The 22,653-nt window shown below is 44.9% G+C and overlaps 1 protein-coding gene across 2 annotated transcripts in view; it reads right to left on the bottom strand.

The window, feature by feature from the left end:
• LOC118098437 (solute carrier organic anion transporter family member 5A1) overlaps nucleotides 1-3,689 on the bottom strand; it is a 38,871-nt gene extending 35,182 nt beyond the window's left edge. Inside the window, exons 1-2 of one of the 2 annotated variants that reach the window (XM_035142244.2) lie at nucleotides 3,623-3,689; nucleotides 1,759-3,100 (exon numbers count right to left, since the gene is read on the bottom strand). In XM_035142244.2, the coding sequence (XP_034998135.1) occupies nucleotides 1,759-2,707 (949 nt within the window). In that variant the 5' untranslated portion in view covers nucleotides 2,708-3,100; nucleotides 3,623-3,689. Of the gene's footprint in view, nucleotides 1-1,758; nucleotides 3,101-3,516 lie in introns of both variants that reach the window. The other variant, XM_035142245.2, reaches the window with a different exon arrangement.
• Between the last annotated feature and the right edge of the window lie 18,964 nt (nucleotides 3,690-22,653).

The raw sequence follows: 22,653 nt of genomic DNA, 5'->3' as shown, positions 1-22,653 counted from the left end.
CAATGATACATCTGCTCAGGAGTACCTTACCACGGTGAGGGCATAGAGCCCGTTGCTGTTTTGAGGTGGTTTTCTCCTTGTTCTTCTGACCGGTTCAATAGCTATGCTGCATTGGCTCTCTGTGATGCAGGGATCTGATCAATACTGGGTCTCAGGGGCAGCGGCGCAGGCAGTGTGAGAGGACAACAGTGAAAATGCTCCATAGGCTGCGAGATGTCACGATGGAGGCCTGGTGTCAATTAAACTGAAAATGTATTGACCAAACCCGAACTTAAATGGATAGTTGTCACCACTATGCCGAAGGAGGGGTGGGTGAAGTGTTTGAGTCCACAAAACACTTCTGGAGTCTCAGATAATGAGTGACTTTAAATTTTTGCGGTGAACTATCCCTTTAAGAGAGGATTATGTCACTTTAAATTTAATACTTTTGGTTTTATACTATTGGTCAAAATATAAAGATGTACAAAACATTAGCTCTGTAGGTTTTGTTTGTTTTCTGGATCGACTTAAATCACAGATCATTTTGACAACAATGAATTGATGTCCCCTCGACACACAAAGGTCAGTAGGACAGTGACCATCTGCGTGACATACAGCACCAGACTGGGGGGTGCCCCTTGTCCCAATAAACCAACTACAGTGTGCGGACAGAGAGGGATTACTTCTGCAATCGTGATCTTCTCAATGAGCAACGTGGAGTATGTGGTGTGAGGCCGATTATTTGGAGCGAAACAATTAAGGCCAGCTGAGCCCCAGCATACCAAATAAATTACATGATACCTTGAGATGTTGAGGAATGTCCGAATGATTTAAAAAAGGAGGAACAGAGGAATCCAGGAGAAGAGAAAACAACCTGATAACACTTAAACACAGTGGAAGTCTTTTCTGGCGAAACCTGAGTGTGTTGCGTTACTGCCGCCAGCCGTCTTTGCACGCAGCAGTATTTTACACACACACACACACACACACACACACACACACACACACACACACACACACACACACACACACACACACACACACACACACACACACACACACACACACACACACACACACACACACACACACACACACACACACACACACACACACAACACTGGACCATTAATCACAAGCAACCCAGTTCTGCTTCTCGCTCCACACTCCTCTCTCATGTGCTTCTAGCCCAAGGTTGACTGTGCAGTCTCTGTATTTACCTCAGTGTGGTGCGGAGGTTGCATGCCAGGGAGATTAAATCAAGAAGGACAGAGGATGATGAGTGTTGAGTTGAACCCTGCATGAATAAATATGTGCATGTACCCTTCCTGGTAAACATCAGTAAGACCAGAGCACTTTCATTGATCAAAATACAAACATCCAATTTGTAATCAGCTAATTGATAAACATATTATTGACTCTAATTGTGTTATTGTGAGATTACACACTGTGTAAACCTAGCGCACTGTATCCTTCCACTTACCCACCAGACTTGTGTTGTTTGAATAAAGCAATGACTAATGAAACTGCTGGAGTTTAAAAAGCAGCCTGTCATCTGTTATTTATTCAAATAAATTCAGCAAGTCGGTGTTGAGTGAAACCACCTAATTGCTTTGTCGCCGAACACGATTTCTTCACTTTTTTTGTAAATGTTAGTCAAGAGAGAGGAAAATAAAACGTATCACAGGATGGAGGTGATTTATTCCCTCTGACTACAGTGCTTACACACGCCATTATTCTCGCTCTGTTCAGCTTACTGGTCCATTCAGGTTGACTTACCCAGGTAGAGAGATGCATTTTCTTTCTTCACGTTGTCATCCAGGTAAGTGGGCCCCAGGGTGTAGATTGGCGTGGACCCCATGCCTATGAGTATCTGGGCGCAGATGAACAGAGCCACGTACAGGTTGTGCTCGTTGCCCTCCTGGTCGCGGGGGCACGATGCCGCGTCGAGTTCTCGCCCGCTGTTGTTGCCGCTCTGACAGAGGCCTCCGTGACCTAGTGATGAGTTCATCTCCTGGATCTGGTAGGGTGGCGAGATGAAGTGGGGCAGGGAAAACATCGCGGCCCCTATAGCGATGATCACACCACCCACAGCCAGCCAGCGCGGCCTCTGACCTCTGCCGCCAAAATAGGAGATGAAGACCACCACCAGCAAGCTGCCGATGTCGAAACAGCTGACCAGCAGGCCGGACTCTGAGCTGCGGAGGCTGTAACGTTTCTCAATGGTGGTGATGACGCTGCTCAGGTAGCCCGAAACCATCAGGGACTGGATGAAGGTCAGGTAGCACATGCAGAACAGGAAGCAGCGCGAGTCCCTCAGGATGACCCGCACATACTTCCTGACCGGGATACGGATAAGGCAGGTAAAAGGGAAGCCAAGTTTTTTGCCCCCAGCCCTGTGGCCCTCCACCGGCAGAGAGCTGCTGAGCCCCACCATGCTGGAGACGGAGGGAGAGAAGTCTGTCCTGGAGGAGGGGGACTCTGCTTGGCTGGAGTCTGGGGTTTTCAGCTGGAGCTCGCCGGACTCGTCCACGGCCACACAGGTGTGGGTGGTGTTGAGCAGCCGGGTCTCCGCTGCCTTGCGGTCCGGCTGACATGGTCCATTCAGGATGGGTAAGCTTTTGGACTTGAAGCAGTTCTCGGGGTCCGTGTACTGGTCCTGGAGCTCGCGGATCTCCAGGGACTCAGACAGCTCGCTCCCGGTTTCATCATTGTCCGACGAGGTCATGGCCCCGGCTGGACTTTCAGCTTCAGTCGGCTCCTGGCTGTGCTGACAGGTCGGTCAGGGACTAGTGCCACATGAGGACACGGTGGAGCAGCTGTGGGGCCGGATGCTGGAGCAAGGGCTGCTCTGCCAGAGGGACTGGACCCCTCTAGTTACGTGCATGTTTTCATCCCCATTTCCATTAACTGTCTTTTTGAATGACAGAACATCCCCTTCCTTCATTAATCAGTTCATTGATTTGTTTACAATAAAAAAGCCTACAAGGTTAAAAAAAAAATAAACATGTAAATATAACAAAAAGGTAAAAGTTCCACTAAAATTTAGGATCCCATGTTGGTTTTATGGCTCTTTGTTAGAAAGCTGGATGTTTCCTTTGTCCCATGGCTGGGCAGCATCCTGGAAAGGAGATTAAAAAAAGGAAACATGACATTAAAAACACAAACCACTTTCAAAGCCAACACATTTATAAATATGTACAATATCTAACCCTGTGCCCCCCCACCACTTCTGCCCCTCCGGGTTTAAACCAGTCCCCTCACATCTCCACATTTACCACACGAAATAAAACAACTAATCCCATCAAAAACCCAGTTAAACCTCCACGAACGAAACAGGTGCACGCGTGTCAGAGTGTCTCAGCGGGTGTTGACGTGGGACGACACCCGGCTTCCCTTTGTACAAACCCCAGAAAACCACCGGGAGAACAAAAGAGCCGCGCGCTGCTCCGCGAGCGTCTCACAGTCACTTCGGAAAGAAATTTAAAAAACACCACCGAGTCAACACCAGGCGGTTCTGGAGTAAAGACAACGAACCCGAATAAAAGTGAGAATATGATGTGACAGGAGCGGAGGAGGAAGAGCAGGAAGAGCAGCAGGAGGAGGAGGAGGAGGAGGAGGAGTGAAGGACTGAGATTCTCACCCGGACCCGCGGAGGAGCTGTTGTTGTCTGCGGAGCCTCCACTCTCTGAATCAATGGGACTGATGGCTGCTGCTGGGAGCCGAGTGCTGCCTTCAACGACCTGCGGAAATAGTACGAACCAGCGTGTGGGGTATCGACAAGGGGGGTGGAGACGAAGCCACATTTTCATCCCTGTGACTTAACACAATAGATTAGAGATTAAATACAGCGATTAATGCAAATATTACTCTGGTTTATGAACTATTCAACGAGATTAACGATAAATACATACCCGTACTCGTTTTTATTTGATAAAAGTGCGCTATTTGCGTGGTAAATGTCACAAATAATCACCTTTAGCCGTATCTCACTGTTTTTGTTGTTATTTTCAACCATTTACACAAATACACGTTGAGTTTTAGCTACAAATTTCCAGTTATTTCCTAAAATCCGATTAGGAGAAGAGAACCGCGAACGCATCAACCCGTTATTCTCGAGTGACGCTGGGATTTGTAGTTTTTTCGCCTCAATTCAAGGTGCGTTCAATGTGCGGTTTAATCATCAGTTTAACCCTTTGAGGTTTGACACAGTGAACAATTACTGAAGTACAGCCGCCGCCATGTTTCCCCGCAGCTTATGTTGGTGACAGTGAACGTGGGACTTCATATCCCATCATGCCAGTGAGCTCATATGGTGTCTTGTTGACGTCATTTACTGGTCACATATGGACAATGGGCTCTGTGCCTCTGATGCAATAAACTGTAAACATGCTGGAGTCACTTCATTTCCTCTGAGTCTCAGGAACAACACACCGAACTGAAGTAAACCCAACCTGTTGTGTGGTTAAATTATGCTTTATGGACATTTTTCAACCTTTTAATAACATATATTCATTTTACAACCACATTCATGTAGATTAAATGTGGGAAAGAATCACTATAACTGCACTTGACGTTGATAATATCAGTGAAAATAAGGTAAAATGAACACTTTTCATCCTTTTTCATAAATAGGCTAAAATGAACTTTCAATTCTGCTAAATTCAGATTTAATGGACACGTGAGCGCAGACAGAGAACGAGATATATCTATTTTAGAGAGAGTTGACTCCCAGTTTCTGTCAAAGGGATGGATGACTTTCTCCAAGGTCATTAATTCATCGGGCGAGGCCGGGTGATCAATCTTACTCCTTCCTCCTCTCATTCTGATGCTCCCTGGTTCCTGTTGGGAGGTGCAGGAGCCAAAATGTCAAACGTCTGCTTTGCCACCTAAAGTTGGTTCATGCACGAGCAAAAAATCTGCTATTTTCGTTGTGTCTGTGTATTTTTTTATCCCAAAGTGACACACAAGGTTAGCTATTTTCCCACAGTGTGCAGGAGTATGCAGCCTCGGTGTCTAAAGAGAGAATGACTATCTCTCCAAAGTCGACCAAAAGGGATCAATGAGAAGCATCATGGTCCATCACAGAGGCCTCGTTTCAAAGGGTTTTCATTTCTGTGTCTGTGGCTATCAGCATGCTGCAGGCCGATCAATAGCACAAACCACCATGAATACGCAGCAGCATAAAAGGATATGAGGAATTATTTAGCAGATAATGGAACTGGATCATTTCTGCAGCGCTGTAGTTGCACTTCTATAAGTCCAGCTGCGATCTGTAACCGAGGCCAAACACATTATTCCAGTGCTCTTTACTCTGTGCAAACTGTTTATGAAAACTAGTTTCAAAAGCTTCATGCATTTGCAATTGCAGGACCCTGATTAAATATGTCTGTGTGTTGTTTTTCTTTCTCTCCAACAGCTAATGTCAGGTCTGAACCACCACAAAGATCCCATATGATTCTGTGTTGTTGTTATAAGAGGATGCTGTTCTTGTCGAGGTCATAAAGTTTCATGGGGGAACTGTTTCATTTTGTACAAATCCAATGTTACATCAGAATATAGATTATTGCAATAATTCCACAAAATCTAAACAACATGTAGATCATGTCGCTAATGTTATTGGTTGCAAAACATTATATATAACTACACTTGTGGACGTTCAAGTTTAGATTTATGTTTATGTATATTCTTGTATTGCAGTTTAGGTGTATGTGGTTTTGTGTGACACATACACAAGCAATGCTGAACCTTAAACTATGTCATCGTCCACGTGTTAAGCGTAAACACAATTCTGCAGCTCTCAGCGTTTGTACTGTAGAAGTTTATGTAGAGCAAGATTATGATTATGCAACATTTTCTATATATTCATTGTCCACAGCAGCTGCCGCATGCCATGAATTTGTAGAAGACGGGCAAGTTACACTGTTGGCCCGGAGCCATTCAGTTAGCCCATGACCTTTCTTAAAAGAGAGCAAGGGAGAGAGTGTGGAGACTTCCCAAATGACAAGAGCAGCCTTTTCCAAAGGTTAATATGTTCATGTCTCCTCAGAAATAGTTTCAGGGGAGCGCAGTGCAACGTCAGAGGAATTTGTCTTGGATGCCGTGCAGCCGCCAGAGGAACAAAACGCGTCTGTATTTGGTTCAGAAAACAAACAGAAAGCCTCCCATGTGAAACAGGGTGAATTAGAACAATAGAGGCCGGAGAAGCACGTCTGGGAAGTGGTTTGCTACAAAGCTTTCCTTCATGTCAAAATGTTCCCACACACATTGTCGGTTGTTATTGTTATTGTTTGCATATCTCAGATGTTCAGCAGTAAAATACAGTGCGTCTTACTAGAAAATGAAACGGCTTATTAATGGTCAGAAATCAAACCTATTCATTGTTACACACACATTGATAAATCCCTGCTGAACTGGCAGACAGTGATAACTTGTTATAGTCACAGTAGAATAAACTGTGATCATTTAAATATGATGTGATGAGTTATTCAAAATAGAAACTCTAATGGAGCTGTAAATCAATAACAGCATTATTGGATTTATCTTTTATGACCTGATGGAGCAGAGCACTGAACCAAGTGCTAATTCCATTAAGGAGAACGGCACAACACCGCCCTCTAGTGGACAAACGTTTACAATGAAGCCAGGACCTGCAGCAGGATTGTAATATCCACATCTGGCCCATAGGTGACGCTGTGTGCTCAGGGTTCTCAGCATCACACAGAGGTTGGAGCAGCTGGTTGGAGCACAGCATGTACAGGTTGATGTAATATGATGACAGACTCTAACAAAAGATGCTACTGAGAAGCATCATGGAAATATCGTTGCCTCTGCTGCGTGGATTGTGTCCGATCTGTTTTTAAAACGTCTGACAAGTTTCTATGTTGTGTGAAAAAGTGTAACAACACACACACACTCAAAGACTGTGCAAAATGTATTTGTTCATACTATATCTTCATAATGAGTAGGCCAATCCTTATTTTATCAGTGAAGCCTTTATTATTCTATTAGTACAGATTTAATTTATTCTGCATATTTATTATCATCATCATCATCATCATCATCATCATCATCATCATCATCATCATCATCATCACAATGTCTTTTATGACTTACTTAAATACTTTCTTTTTGCTACTGCTGAGCTTCCCCATAAAAATACTTATATAACCGGTGTGACAATAAACATCTGGAATCTTGAATCCTGTATCTCGAACAAAAAGCTGTGTCCCCCTTTAAATTCAGTTGCAGTAAGCTCTCCAACTGCTATGTTACATTTTTTTAAACAAAACCTTGAACTGTCTAAGGATATTTTTTCTCTGTGGCTCTATATCTTATCCAACAGCTGATGATATCCAGTATGTCACTGATGTTTGCTTTTTCATTCTTTTTGTACAATTATGAGAATCACTCTTTACCATGTCTGGTAAAAGTGCTTCCTGTCAGCTGATAAGCGATGACATCATCATCATCATCTGCAGCCTGGTCTGACACCTCCCGTGGCCTTGAGTCAGCCCCCCGCTCCATCCCACACTATTCCTGTTAACCATCCCAACTTTATTGACATTACAGGAATCACTAATGAAACACTGTCTGTATCCCAGTGTCTGTTAAGGGAACCAAACTTACACAGATATGCGTGTTCATAAATATACAGTGCACTCCCATCCCCCCCACCGCTGTTTACATCCACACACACAGCACCATGTAGCCTTGGCTATCGCGTCCGCCAAGCAACATACGGGAAAATACAATAATGGCAGACGCTGAGGTGTGTGCATGTGTAACTGGAAGTCAGGGGCAATGAATTCCAGGACCTCTCAAAATATGTGATACTTCATCTAAAAAATAATCCAAACTCCTCACTGGGCTCTTCACCTGGAGAACCCTTGACTCGTTGCTATTTTTGCATCAGTGAAGAGACGCAAAGGAAACAACCCAGTTGTCTGCGACTGTTGCGCGGCTTAATCAGCTAATGGCTTTACAACAGCACTCAACAGATATAAGAGGACTCTATGCTTAAACTATAACCCTCCGTGGAACTGTTTTACCACACTCTGCTTCCGAGAAAGGCTCCCTTTTAAATTAGTCATCCTCTCTTTGCTGCTTTCTGGGGTCAGTATTCTTCTCCCTGGGTTTGTAGGCAGGACCCCTCCCCAAATTAGTTTACCCATTCAGGAGGACCTGCATCTGGAAACTTTGCAACCCAGAGAGCGACTGATGCATATGAATAAGACGAGCAGGTCAGGACAGAAGGGTGGTGTAGTAATTGTGTTAAAAAGTGCAAGGCTCCCCCCAAATAAAGACCCCTAGTATAAGCCTGCAGAGGCCCCCTCACTGTGCAGAGCAATCCCAGCAGATTGGGGCCCATGCTTATGCAAAAGTCCTCACCCCCCCTCACCTCTGAAAGCCTGACTGGTGGGCCAGGTCACCCAATGAGTGGATCTACACAGGTTACTCCATGACAAAGACCCGCTGAGTGTCTCTTTCCTAATAAATCACGAGGACAATAACAAATATGTGGCTTTGCTATGAAAAGAGCACAACAGCTCCTTTTCCCTGATGGGATCTTTAACACTGATAACACACAGCTTCGATTAGCAAGAACAACCCGGGAATTCCTCCCTGCTGAGGGGAGAGCGGGAGAACATTTGACATTTGCTTCAACGCTGCTAAAGTATTCATTACATTTATTAAATATTTCTTAAAAGCAAAACAGTGGCACTTACTTCTTTGTTTAATTTAATTTTCTAGTATGTTAATGAGAATATTCATTAAAAAAAATCGGAAAAGTCACTTTAATTCAATACATATAATTAAAATAAATTTAAATTGGTGTGTGTGTGTGTGTGTGTGTGTGTGTGTGCACGGAGATGTTATTACACGCAACTCTAATTTTGCATCACATCATTACTGTGAGCTGCTTCCCGATCAATGTTGCACTGAGCGGTGGATCAGTGGCAGCTCATCCGCACAGTCATTCACAATTAATGTGTAACTACTAAGTGAAATGATGCAACTTTGTAAAACTGATGCATCAGACACACAGACATTAAGTGTCAGTGACTTTCTAGATGTGATAAGGTATTTGTTTATTAGTCCCACAACGGGGGAAATGTGCTGTGATGCAGCAACAAAACTGACAGTCAATGATCAGTAAAGTAATAATTAGGTAAACATGCAATATAAATACACAAATATAAATAGAATAGAAATGATATATTCAATGTAAACAGAATATACATTGTAGCATGTGCAAAACATGCAAGAAATAATCTGGACACATGCTGGGCTGCTGCTATGAATTGGAAAAAGCTGCAGACCCTGAGTTTACTGTAAACAGGAGGCTGTTTCAAGCCCACCTCAATTCCACTAACGCATATGGAAATGGGCCGTACCTTCAGGGCTTTGTCCTCCTCCAAGAGCATCCACACAGCCCTCACAATGTTAAAGGAGGGACTGGCAAACATTTCATATTCATGGGACACAATTACCTCCATATGAATGGAATAATTGCTCTTTAGAGGCTTAAGCTACCAAGTGAAGTATGTGTGCATTTTTCAGGCCCCGGGGCCACGGTGATCACCATCAGCCGCCTCAAGCAGAGGGTCTTTCAAATGTTAGAGGGACGGAGGGTTTTCAGTGCTGTGCTGGCAGGAGTGTGCAACATGTAGGTCCCAGTATGATTTACAGGGTGTGTGGATGTGTGGATGTGTGTGAATGTTCTGTGCATATAGCTGATCAGATAGTTTATCTGATTGCTTAACAGCTGAAAATAAATGCTAAACTTTTTTTCCCCCCTACTGTTTGTTTTTATTTTGAAAAGGAAGCAAAGTTGCCAGAGATAGCAATTAAAGAAGTTGACCGATAACAAACAAGACATAGATACTCTTCAGATGGAAAACTTTGAAAAAGAAAATCTGCAGGACTAATGCGTCTTTGTTGTTTTGTTTCTGTTGTTATGGGAAAGAAAACATGTTGTTTAAATAAAGTCACATCAGATCATGACAACTGCAGCACAAATATGGACCTAAACTGGTTTTTGAGGAAGAAACTAATATAAATGTGACTTATTCATTGAATCAATGAGTTGTGGTGACTGTCACCTCTTGTCCTCTGAACAGGTTGCGTTAAATCTAAAGGGAAATCCCGTCCTATTGTTGTCATACCACCCCAACACACACACACACACACACACACACACACACACACACACACACACACACACACACACACACACACACACACACACACACACACACACACACAGCTTCAGAAGCCAGAGGCACTTGAGAATGTGCCTCCTTAACCCCTGAAGAGGATCCTTCTGCCCAGCTCATCCCACTAATTACCTTCTAGCCATACTGTAAATGGGCCACTCCTGTTAATCAGCCTAAGCTGGGAGGAAAAGGCCGGATAGAGGAGCAGACAGAGGGAGGCCTGGGATGGATAGGGGGGGGTTTGAAAGGATATAGGGGCTTTTCAATGAAACTGATTAGCCGGGGGCCAAAAGCCTCAGTTTGACAACTTGTAAAGTTTTGATGGCATCATCCTGATGGATACGCTGATTTAAGATCAATATCCACCTGGACAGCTGATTAGCTTCCACTCTTAAGTGTCTTTCTTCCTGCGGAGGTGGCCTGAAGACTATGGGTTAGAAGAAGAAGCAGGTTAGGGAGTTTGAACAGCAATGGAGAGTGAGGTTTGTTACACGGAAAACATTTGTGAGTTTACATGCGCTGAGAAATGAGAAAAAAGGCATTGGAAGAGACTTGGTGTGTGTGATTTTTAAGTAACAACCTTCAATTCAAAATAACACAACTGTGTATTTGGGAGGCCTGAAGTGCACATGGTTCAGAGCGAAGGTTCCCAAACTAGAGGTCAGGACACTGTGGAGGGGTCGTGAGACACAGGCTTGCGAGATGATTTCCAGAAATCCAAGTTAAAAAATGACTTGACTTGAATTTAAAATCCAACCATACAAATAACCATCAGAGTCGATTATGGCAGATTGGCGACAGCATCAGTTGCAGCAGGTCAGTTCACAGCATCATAGGAAACAAAGCAGCATGAGCACAGAGAGGAGATCTCATCACATCAGCAGCTGAAAATCTTTGCAACAAAACCATTTATAGATTTAGCTGAAAACTAATGTCACACACAAGATGACAGACAGTCCCTTTTTATCTGGGGGTACTATATTTGCTGTAATGACCCCCCCCCCCCCAAGTGATAATAACAAAAAGAGGAAACACAAAAGCTGCAAGTTCCTTGTTCTTCGTCCCCCTTCTGCACCATCACCACACACACACAGACACAGACACACACACACACACACACACACACACACACACACACACACACACACACACACACACACACACACACACACATCCTCCTTACAGTAATCAGGTTCTTGAGACACAGCTGCTAATAGAGCAATGCCTTCTGCCCCGACCCACACGTCAGTACACACACACACACACACACACACACACACACACACACACACACACGCACACACACACACACACACACACACACACAAACACGCACACACACACACACACACACACACACACACACACACACACACGCACACACACACACGCACACGCACGCGCACAATGCAGCAGTGTTTGCACTGTAATTACTGCAACACTGTCTTTGTCTTGACCATAATCCGTGGAATCCATTGTCGGTCATACGTGCCTGCTCCTTCATTATAACCAGCACACCACCCTCCTGCTTCTCCTCTCCCCCCCAAAACTCCTCCAAAGGACTGTCTCTCTTTCACCCCCCCAACCTCCGCCCCTCACACAAGAGAAGTGTGCTGCGCCTCAAAGGGCCTAAAAAAAAGAGGCACAATTAGCCTTGTGGCAGTAAGCTCCCGCGTGGGCCAGGAAGCATGCCACACAAAGGGGCAAACTTTTATACGACACTTTAATGCAAACACTGGAGTGTGCTGCCTCGTGCCTCGCTGTTTAGGGCCCGCGCCCCTCTCATCGCAGGCCTTTGTGGCGGAGAAACAAGTGGCCATTCATTTCATTTATTAGTTACCCATTAATTGTCGCCATTGAGGCCGTGAGGGAGGTGGTGTTAGACAGGTTGGATGAAAAAAAAAAAGAAATAATCAGGGGGCTGAGCCTTTAATTGAATCCCATCACGGCTCTGTCAATGATTAGATGAGGATCAATACAGCGAAGGGGCAACTGTTGTCTGAGAGGGGGCGAGCAGCCAGTGATTCTTACTGTAAACCGCTCTGGTGGAAACCTGCAGAACACCCAGCCCATAAAGTGAGAGAGGTTTGGTTTGCACTGTTCCTCTCGTAAAACCCCTCTCGTGATCTTTCCACACGTCCTGCTCTGCCCTTGTTTGTGCTGCTAATCTGTGTCGGATCACTTCAACGGGTCTCCACTATCTGCCCTGCAGGACCCACATTAAAGATCGGCAGGCTTAAACAAACCCTCCGTGGTTGTTTCCCTATCGATCAGGTGATCTGACTATCAGATAAGCTAACAGATCTATGAGGGACTCGTGCTGTAATTGAGTTGCTCTCTGGGAGTGTGTATATGTGTGTGTGTGCGTGCCTCTGATGTGTGCATGTTTAGGATTATCAGCTCCCTTTAGCCACACAGAGTTGCCTTTTCTTTTCAAAGTGTCTTTCACGTTGGTGACCCAGAAGGGAGATGGGCTCCCTGTGCTAATTATGAGTTGTAAAGCAGGTTGTGATTGCGGTTGTTGGTTTGAGTCCCAGAGGGGGACCAGTATTCAGTGTCTCCACTGCGCTGTGTGATTAGAGAGACTGGGAGAGGGGAGGAGGCTTCAGTTTGGATTGAGATGTTGTAGAAATTAATACAAAGGCTGAGACAGATGCAAGTAAATCCCTTCATGTGTATGTAATACTGTCATTCCATTGTATTTGACTACATTCAAGGCAGTTTTATTTATCGAGCACGTTTTATGCACAGAGGCAGAAACATAAAAATCAACACAGGGACAGTTTAAAGATTTTAAAGAAATAAAATATTCACGATTAAGTGACTCATGTAACATTACTTGTGGTTCTCAGCTGTTAAAATGTATTAGTGAGACTTTTGTTTTAAAGTTAGACGTATGTGTATTTAGTTCAGAGGGGATACTAAAAAAGAAGTAGTGTAATAAACAGTATTTATGTGTGTGTGTAGGGGTATGTGCATGTGTGTGTGTGTGTGTGTGTGTGTGTGTGTGTGTGTGTGTGTGTGTGTGTGTGTGTGTGTGTGTGTGTGTGTGTGAGTGATGTTTCTTCTGTGGCCTTCCATGCTTCCGTGGTCACCTGTGATGCTAATGTTACCTGTCAGCTCCCTCACCACAGAGGCCATACTGGCGACATATAGAGTCCATCCACACACACACACACACACACACACACACACACGTACACACACACACGTATACACACACGGCAGTTGCATCCAGCACGAGATGGGATTCAGGACAACAACAGTCACAGTTAATGGACATTCAGTCTGGGAGTTGCCTTCATTAAGAGCATGTGTGTGTGTGTGTGTGTGTGTGTGTGTGTGTGTGTGTGTGTGTGTGTGTGTGTGTGTGTGTGTGTGTGTGTGTGTTTAACAGGAGTTGGAGGAACAGTCTAATGGTCAGGTTTAAGGCTAATAGGCCACAGGGGGATATGAGCACCTGAGTAAGACCTGCAGCTTCCATATTGTTATGACCTCACTAATGTATAAACACATGAGCTGTACAGTGGAGGCGGCACAAAAAAAAGAATAAAGAGACATGGAAGCAGGAGACTTTTTCTATTGGTAAGCTGAAGAGGAGAGGAAATATGATATTCTCATTCAAAGCATCAGTCCACATGCACATATGTACTTTAAAATAGTTAAATAAATTTGTTTGGATCATGTAAAAACTACTGAATGGATTTTTGACAAAACTTGGTGGAAGGATGGGACATGGTACATTGTAGGGTATTTTACATTTTACATTTTAATAGATTCACCAGTGTCTAAAATTCTTGGGTCTTGATTCAAAAAGGTATATTTCAGGGATCTTGTTCAGGAAAAGCATATTTAGGGGACTTATATATGAGTGTTTGCAATTTGGTACATCTTAAATGAAATTAAGGGGACTACAAATATCAGATTGTGTGTAGTTGTACTTTGGAACGTAGCCACTCTTTTGTCTAAACTGTGAATTTGGTTACATTCCTTATACTGGAATGGTTTCCTATGACTGGAGGAATCATCACAATCAATAAAAACAGTTTAGAAGGACCTACATTATGTGTGTTTAAGTACAGTGCTGACACAAACCTGAACCTGTCCTTTAAAACACCTTCCAAAGCAGGATGCCTATCACGAGTGACCCTGACCTCACGGAGCAGCTCCAGTATAACATCCCTCACACACTGTTACCTTTGTGGCAACAGCAAGGATCCACAGCCACAGCCTCTAAATCAGGGCCTGCAGCCCATTAAGAGTTTCCCCCCGGCCTTTCTCCTCCTCTGCTCCAGACACGACTGATGGCTTCTGTTTGCCGAGAGGTGCATCATCGCTCACGGCCAGCCGCTGTAAATCTGACAGGCATCAGCCACTCGCCAAGAAAACCAAATGAGCTCACCCTTTGGGCCTCGCTCTGTTACTGTGCTGAGATATCGAGGGTGATGACGACGATGATTATTGGAGCGTGTCCCCAGGAGGGAGGAGTGTGTTGCCCTTCGTCCCTCGGCCCACAGCGGGATGAATCGTCTGTCCTCGGGTCACTGTTTGGATCACCTGGCTCATTGTATTTCAGCCGCTGATTAACTAAGGCCAGATTAATGTGAGGGCTATATATGGCAAAAGGCGAAAGAGTAATGACTCCACACTGTGTCCTTTACAAAGATGGGGCCTTACAAATGGAGCACTAAAGTTCTCTATCTCTTTTCCTCTCCTCTCCCCTCGTCTCCACGTTCCCTCTTCCTTTAATTACTGTGTTCATGCTTGACGGGCACTGATGACTTGATTAAGCCGGCTGCGTGCAGTTCCAGTCTCTACCCTGCTGATGAATGAGTCCAAAGCTTATTAACTTACTCATTCTGATCAATAAGGCGCTGGGCCCGAACACTGCAAGGACAGAGGGGGAGACCGGGAGAGTGCGGCCGCGCTCCATGCTCGGCAGCTGGGATGGAGTCGGCACACACATGACCGGCGTGTGTAACCAATCCCGCTGCTCTGTGGAGAGAGGAGGAGGAGGAGGAGGAGGAGGACAGGTGGATTGATTTTCAGGATTACTTTCAGTCGCAGAGGCTTTGGAGCTTTCCAGCCCTGACTTTCATGATGAGCGATTGCTGCTTTGGAAAAGTTGTGATTCCTTGGGTTTGAAATGTTCATAGAAAAGGACATGACAGCAGTTAATTGGAATATTAAAATCAGGACATAAACTTAAAAAAACTTGGAGGGGATTTGAATGGCAGGGCAAAAATGAGGATTGCATTCATTTAAAGAAAGGATAAAGTGTTGGTTATCAATCCATCCTTTTATGCAAAGCTTCTTTCCTGATGACATATTAGTTGAGGTTTCTGTAAAGTATATTTCTAATTATAGCCGAAAAAACAGTTCTCACTTCTCTCATCTTGATGGAAGCTAAATAACCCAAATATTGAGTAAGAGGAAGGAATGAGCCGGTTTGTGTCACAGAGATTAGAGAAAACCTTCAGTTGGAAACAAGAAAGCAAATTACTTCGTAGCATCCTCCACTTTTGATTGGACCACTCAGGATGGATGTTGATACCTGGTCTGAGCGGTGACTTAGCGATGCTCAAACCATGACCGTTCATTCCGCCCACAGTCATTCTCTGGTGTTCTGCCATTCTTAGTCTCCAACAACTTATTGAATCTCAGCAGGCCCTCACACTGCACCCAGGAGGCCGAGGCAGATCCAAACCGTATTCCCCTGAGGAGCTTTCAGCTCCACCAGGCCCTTTAGAATGAAAACACTCATCAATGGAGCTAATGTGAGCTCCAATGGAAGCAGTCAGCGTACGTGTCACCTACTGTATACACTTGTGAGAGAGATATCCTTTGAATGTGAGCTGTTAATCCGTGGAACAGGAGAGTATGAGAGAGAAAGGTACCGTGTGTCTGTCTCTCAACCCACAGGGGAAAAAGAAAACACGAGTTTCTCTCTGCACATTCTGATATAGATACAGTTTCAGCGTTTTTGTGTAAGAGGTGCCAGTGCTGGAGTACTGTGGTCAGTTTTACACACACACACACACACACACACACACACACACACACACACACACACACACACACACACACACACACACACACACACACACACACACACTTGGGCTGAAAGGAAAGGTTTTTGATTAATTTTTCATGTTGGGAAAAACAGATTCTTCCTGTTGCAGAGAAGAATCTGATAACTTATCGTACCTTTTGTACGATAAGTTACGCCCTCATGTCTGAGAACCATCTCTGGTTTTGTCAGGGTCCTTAGTGAACAGGACTTTGTAATGTAAGCCTTTAACTGTTAGCAGGCTAAACAAGACTGGGTGCAGGATCGCCTGTATTGACCTCTGTGTCTCCCCCTGTACTTGCTGCTGTGTTGGAGAGTGTGAGCAGGAAGGGTCTTCTGGGAAGAGCCTCTTTAAGATAATGTGTGCACCATTAATGTGACTGCAGGTCGGCTCCATTTCAGAGACATTGATCTGCTGCTGGAGCGTTCAGAGTGGAGTGGCAGCAGAGCCGATCGGGAACCTGAGAGAAAGAGCAGAGGTGGATGTGAAAATGTCGACTTGGGGGGTTACAGATTTTGTTTGTCTGTTTTCTGTGAGTCCTTCGGGTTGTCAGTTTACTTTTAAGTCTATAAACTCAAAGTAAATCAAATTAAAATAAAAAATTAAAATATGTATAAGAATATTCGATGGGTAAACAAACTCTATCATTACCTCCATGAAATAAAATTACATTTTGGAGCTGATCTGAACAAATGGGCAGATCCAGGAATTTCCTTCATTGACTGGGCGAGATAGGACATCAGCCTTGTTACCTTCGCCGAGGAGGTTATAGTAGATGGCCCTTGGATTGGTTTTATTTTACTACATTTAGTACATTTTTACCCACAAAGCATATAGATTGTTTAAGTGCTTCAGGTTTGAGCCAATCTCCTGGAGCAGCAACCTTTTTTTTCTGCTGTTAGGGCATCTGCATCTCCCGATCACTTCCTTTCTGTGCGAATAAGAAGGGGGTCGCATTTAATATTCGCTTCCTGTGGTGAAGCAAATCCACAACATGGCTGCACGTGGAGTTCATCTCTGTCCGGACTCAACCATTAGCGACACCTTTTGTGTCACATCCTGGCCACATTCAGCCAATGACGATGATGATACAGGATTATTTAAAAGCCGATCTTTTGGCTCCACGTGCATAATGTGTAACCGTGTCCTGATACAACAAAAAAGAGGAATTGGACACACAGGAAGTGCACTTGCTCAATGTGCTCAGATTTCTTTCTCAAAAATATAATTATAAATATATATAAATATCCTCTAAACATGCATGATGCATTTCATCAAGATTTACAAATTATTATCCGATACCTTATCTCCCAGTGTTAAAGAAAGTGGATCCAACCAAAATTTGACAGGTTCTTTCCTGACCCATACTGCCTCTTCCCACTAGGTTTCATTGTGATTCATTCAGCTGTTCTTGCATAATCCTGCCAACTAACAGACAAACAAACAAACATTTCTGTTGCATGCATTTTGGGACGTCCCCTCAAACTCAGCGGTTTGTTATGATGCAGTGGTGTTTCAAGTGTTCTGGTTCAAAGTATAAACGCTGGACATAAATAGGCATAAATGGGGTTTTGCTGCTTTTAGAATGGATGTTGATAAGAATTGCGTCTTTATAGAATAATGTGTTTTTAAAAAATCGATAAAGCATAAGGGGCGGCATTTATGCCTGGAATCCAGCCACTCCACAGGCACCATGTCCGCACCAGAAAATAGATCCTAAAGTGAAGAAAATTCTTGCCGAGCTTTGCAGTTTTCCTCTGATGAATGTACATTATCAGAGATATAGACTGACTCCACTATCCTGACTGTGAGCCATCCTGACTTCTATTACCTCAGTCAATAAGAGCACTGTCAATAATGTAGTCTGGGATGTATAGTTTGTATTAAGTAAAGCTTTGTGATTTTCTTTACAAGTATCGAACAAAACAAACAGGTTTATTTAATAAACAGTATTTATTTAATATTTTATAAATGAAATAATGCCGATGCTGTGATAACGACTGACGACAAAAAGCAGCAATGATTGCCACCACTAATTAATTGTCCTGTTGTTACCAGATGAATCAATGACCATCAGAAGATTGTCTGCGGCCGAGATGAATCTCATGTGTTGGAGATTGTTAAAAAAAGCATAAACAAATCAATGGAGCTGCACTTTATAGGCCTGGATATGGCTTAGATATCCGTTCTGCTTGACGCTGGAGTGTGTGTGTGGGGCCGACGGTCCGCCTGGTAACCAGAGCCGTAACACAAGCCCATTTAGCATATGGCATTTTTACCACGGAGAGGTAAACACAGTGGGGAGGCCAGGAGAGTAGTAAAACACACTGCTCAGACCAGATCTCCCTGTGGACCCACACAGGGTGGACACACACAGAGGACACAGTGTCGAGGTCTAATGACAAGCTGAGGTCATTCAGCTCCACACAGGAAGCTCTTCTGCACCTTTCTTTTGCATCTTTTCCTTTAATTTGATTTCTGTCTTCTGACCCTTGTGATGTCCCATCATGCACCTGAACTCACTTTTACCCAGCTCTCTCATCCACAGACCGATCCTCCCTCTCAGTACCCAGTTTCAGCCTTTTTCAGGGCGGGTGGGTGGGGGTGGGTGGGGGTCAAAGGGCATTTAAAGCTGTCACAACACTAACGGATGTTGATATCAGCTGTTAAAACCCTAATGGGGCTTTTTTCTTTTTAAAGTGACAATCTTAACAGATCAATGCAGACCTCCATGGGAGTCACATTACAAAGACTGTCAATGACCACACGCGGGGACACAGAATGACAAAGTCAGCCTGAACTGCCCCAAAAGACGTTGCCAGGCTGAGACCTCGTTCGTATACCAGCACAACCACCAACCTGCAGTTGCCCTACAGAGGACTTACTGGGAGGCGGCGAGGCTGCTCCACCAAACTGCTGAACGGACGTAAAGAGGACCAGTGGCGGCAGGGTGATAAGAAGTTAGATGCCGGGAAGCAGCACTAAGGTGGTGCTAGGCTAGAGAGAGAAGCTATAAAGGCCTGTTAGGGTACATTAGGTGGAGGAGAGGGTCATAAGGCTTCATGAATGTTTCAGCAGGACGGGGGGCGTTTGTCTTCCAGCTCTACTGTCAAAAAGCAATCATGACTCAGAGCTGCAGGGGGGTGGGTGGGTGACTTCGGTCTGGGGGGGGGGGCCAGGACACTCTATTTTCCTGTGGCACACGTGGACAGAAAATGCACCGCGGAACACACACAGCATGACGCACCACACGCACTCTTAGCTGCGGTAGTGCACTGAGTGCCCGCCTCATCCTTCACCGTCTCCATCACTGTCAACACACGGGCTGTTGAATCATTGCCCCCCGTCTCTCGGATGAGCAGGTTTAAGACCTTCCAGCCTCACGCGCGCTAATGTTTGGCACCGCCGCGGAGCATCAGGTGCTTAAACAGTCGTCGAAGCCTCGAGGTGGCTGCTAAACGTCCACACCCCAGGGCCTGTCAGGGTCTTCTCCCCTTTGACCCCGCAGACCTCTGGGAGCTGCCATGGGTCACGGTCAATTGTCCCGGGAACAACAGAAGTGTAGTTGTGATGATAACAGAGACTACATGAGCTTGAGTGCTGAACTGATTTTGTAAAAGGCAGAGGAAGGAAAGAAAAAGAGAATATTTACCCTGGTGTCAGTGTCAGATCTTTCAAATGCGTCTGGTTGCAGGCTTGTTCAAGTCGGATTTATAAACACCACATGTGAATTTGCATAAATCTCGTTCCCACGACAAAGTCAAACTCTTTTTTAACATAGTCAACGGTGCGGCTGCCTCATCGTGGTTCAATTGAGAGCAACTAACCAAGACATTTGCATGCACACACCTCTGTGGGACAGTGTGTCTCATCCCGCTCAGGGGAGGATGCAGGGGAGTCACACACACACAAAAAAGGTATTCCAACCAGAAACGTATTAAACAAGATGACGAGGTAGTGATGGAAAATACAAATACTTCAAAGTGCTGAAATATAAGAGACTTGAAAATAAAGCAGAGGTGCAATAGTGTGTGAATGCAATTATACAAGTTAACCATACACTCACTTATCTGGGCAGGGGGAATTCCCATATACTTACCTAAATATAGCTGGTGCACACCTTGCAGACTTGAGGCTTATACAGGTATGATAGCAATATGGAGATTTTTTCCCTGATGTCAGTCCCTATAGGGCAGTGCGACATGAGTTCCCTGTTACAGTATATCTGCTCAGAGCTTGAGGAGAAGCAGAACGAAAAAACACAGGGAACAAATGATGCATATCTTGATGTTCCATAACCTGCCAGTGCCAACGATATGATGATGGATATGAAACAATTACACCAATGATAGGAAGGAGTTGGAAAGACAAGAATCGCCACAAGGGGGGACTGGCAAGAAGATTTCCAGAAAATGTCCCAGAGGAACCGATTTTGATATTTGTGTCATGTACAGTCTCTTCAGAAAATGTTAGGGAGATGTCCAGACTTCAGTGAATGTCCGAACGCAGCTTTTGTCAGAGTGTACTGCAGCTTTACTTCAACTAACTCCCCAACCTCCCAACCTCCCACACAACACCACAGGTCAGGTAGGAAGGCAACTTAGGAACAAAAAGAACAACAAGCCACAATTCCAGGTTTGCACAGATTACGGCATAAACACGCCACCCAGTTATTCATCCTTTACGGCCTCACACACACACATAAAATCCCTTCAGCTGTGGCGTTGTTTCCCCAAATCCGACTGCGAGCTGATGGAGCAGCAGTGTTACGATGATTAGAGAGGGCGAGGTGAGGTAGAGGAGGCGATGAGACGAGGAGAGGACTAACTAGCTGATAAAGCAGTTGTCCTCCGTTGTCTCTGCACCGCTATCTTTGGTAAATGTGACTGACAGCTATTGATGAGTGTGTAGCTGACCCGCCCCCCCTCTGTCCATCACTCTGTCCATCACTTCACGTGTGTGTTTGTGTGTGTGTTGTGCATGTGCAGATTTTTTTGCATTTCTTTGCATGCATATACAATACAATCTAGCCCCATGCATGTGAGAGTGTGGACATGACAGCTTGGTTTGCAGGGGTTATAATATTCTGTGCGGCCCACTCTTTGTACTTTGCTCCCGTGATGGCCCAGGGGGAATCAATCATGGGCTGTCCTGAGCGGCTGGTGACAGCACATTGAGAAGAGATGAAGGGAACAGGGTTGGTGAGGAGAGGACAAGAGTGCTCATTAGCTAATCCACTTCAAGAGGTTTCAAATCACCCACTTCCTTCACTCGCTCCTGCTTTTCACTTGCAAACACACAATATATGGGTTAAAAATCATCTGTTTTCATCATGCACTGTCCTCCATGCGCCGCTCTTGCCTCCCCCTCTCAGACAGTAGCAGAGAGAGGGCAAACATCTCCACACTGACAGGGTCGATGGCTGCCACACACCGGCGCCGCCTTCTAAGTGTTCATCTGAATGGACAGCTTAGTTCGGATTAGTTGGACTAACAGCAAACATCTTTAGAGGCAGGGAGGTCACCTCGCCTGTGCATGGATGCGCATGTGGTTGGAGTACAGTGTCCATATGTTGTAAATCCCTCAGGGACAACGCACGCTGTCCTTTTTTTTTTTAAGCCAGGACAGAGTAAATATTCTTGTGCTTTTTAAATCCCAGTCCTTGTATCGGAAACCTTCAGCTCCTTGTAGAAAGATGTACCACTTGGATCTGAGAAATGTAAAGATTTGCTATAATGGCTGAACTGTAATGTCAGTGGGTTCAGGCAGCAGGAGAAGCAGTGTGTGTCTTTCCTGTGGTCAACAGTGTCCCAGCCGCATGAGGTCCCACTGTCCTAAAGTATCAGTTTAATACGTCCCCGTGCCTTTCAACACCTCCACCCCACCGAGAGAAACATTCGCCTGAGAATAGAGCCCGGCACAACAGGGGCAGGCCGAGCAACATGAGGCAACTGTCACATGGGAATTACACGCTCGCATTCTATCAGAGCCTCACACAATGCAGCGGAAAGAGGAAAACCATGCCGTCGTGTCAGTTTATGGAGAAAAGCCCCGGGCTGGAGAGGGAGTGAGAAACGATGCAGAGGCAGAAGTGTGTGTGTGTTAGAGAGAGAGAGAGAGAGAGAGAGAGAGAGAGAGAGAGAGAGAGGAGAGAGAGAGGATGCAGGAAGGCAGGGGGTTCTGTAACAGTAGGCCCTCTCCTCACTACCCTATTGCCGGCTTCATCACCCACAGGAATAACAGTTGGGTACACACAATGGCCTTGCGCATAAAGACACACAAATAACACACTGGGAACCATTGTAAAGCGCGACGCATGGTGAGAAGAAGCCCACAACACTTTCTAACATCACGCATGACAATGACACATGTCAAGATACAAG

Source organism: Hippoglossus stenolepis, chromosome 19, assembly GCF_022539355.2.
Source record: "Hippoglossus stenolepis isolate QCI-W04-F060 chromosome 19, HSTE1.2, whole genome shotgun sequence".
In the NCBI taxonomy this organism is placed as follows: Eukaryota; Metazoa; Chordata; class Actinopteri; order Pleuronectiformes; family Pleuronectidae; genus Hippoglossus; species Hippoglossus stenolepis.
This window is presented reverse-complemented; position numbering and strand designations above follow the sequence as displayed.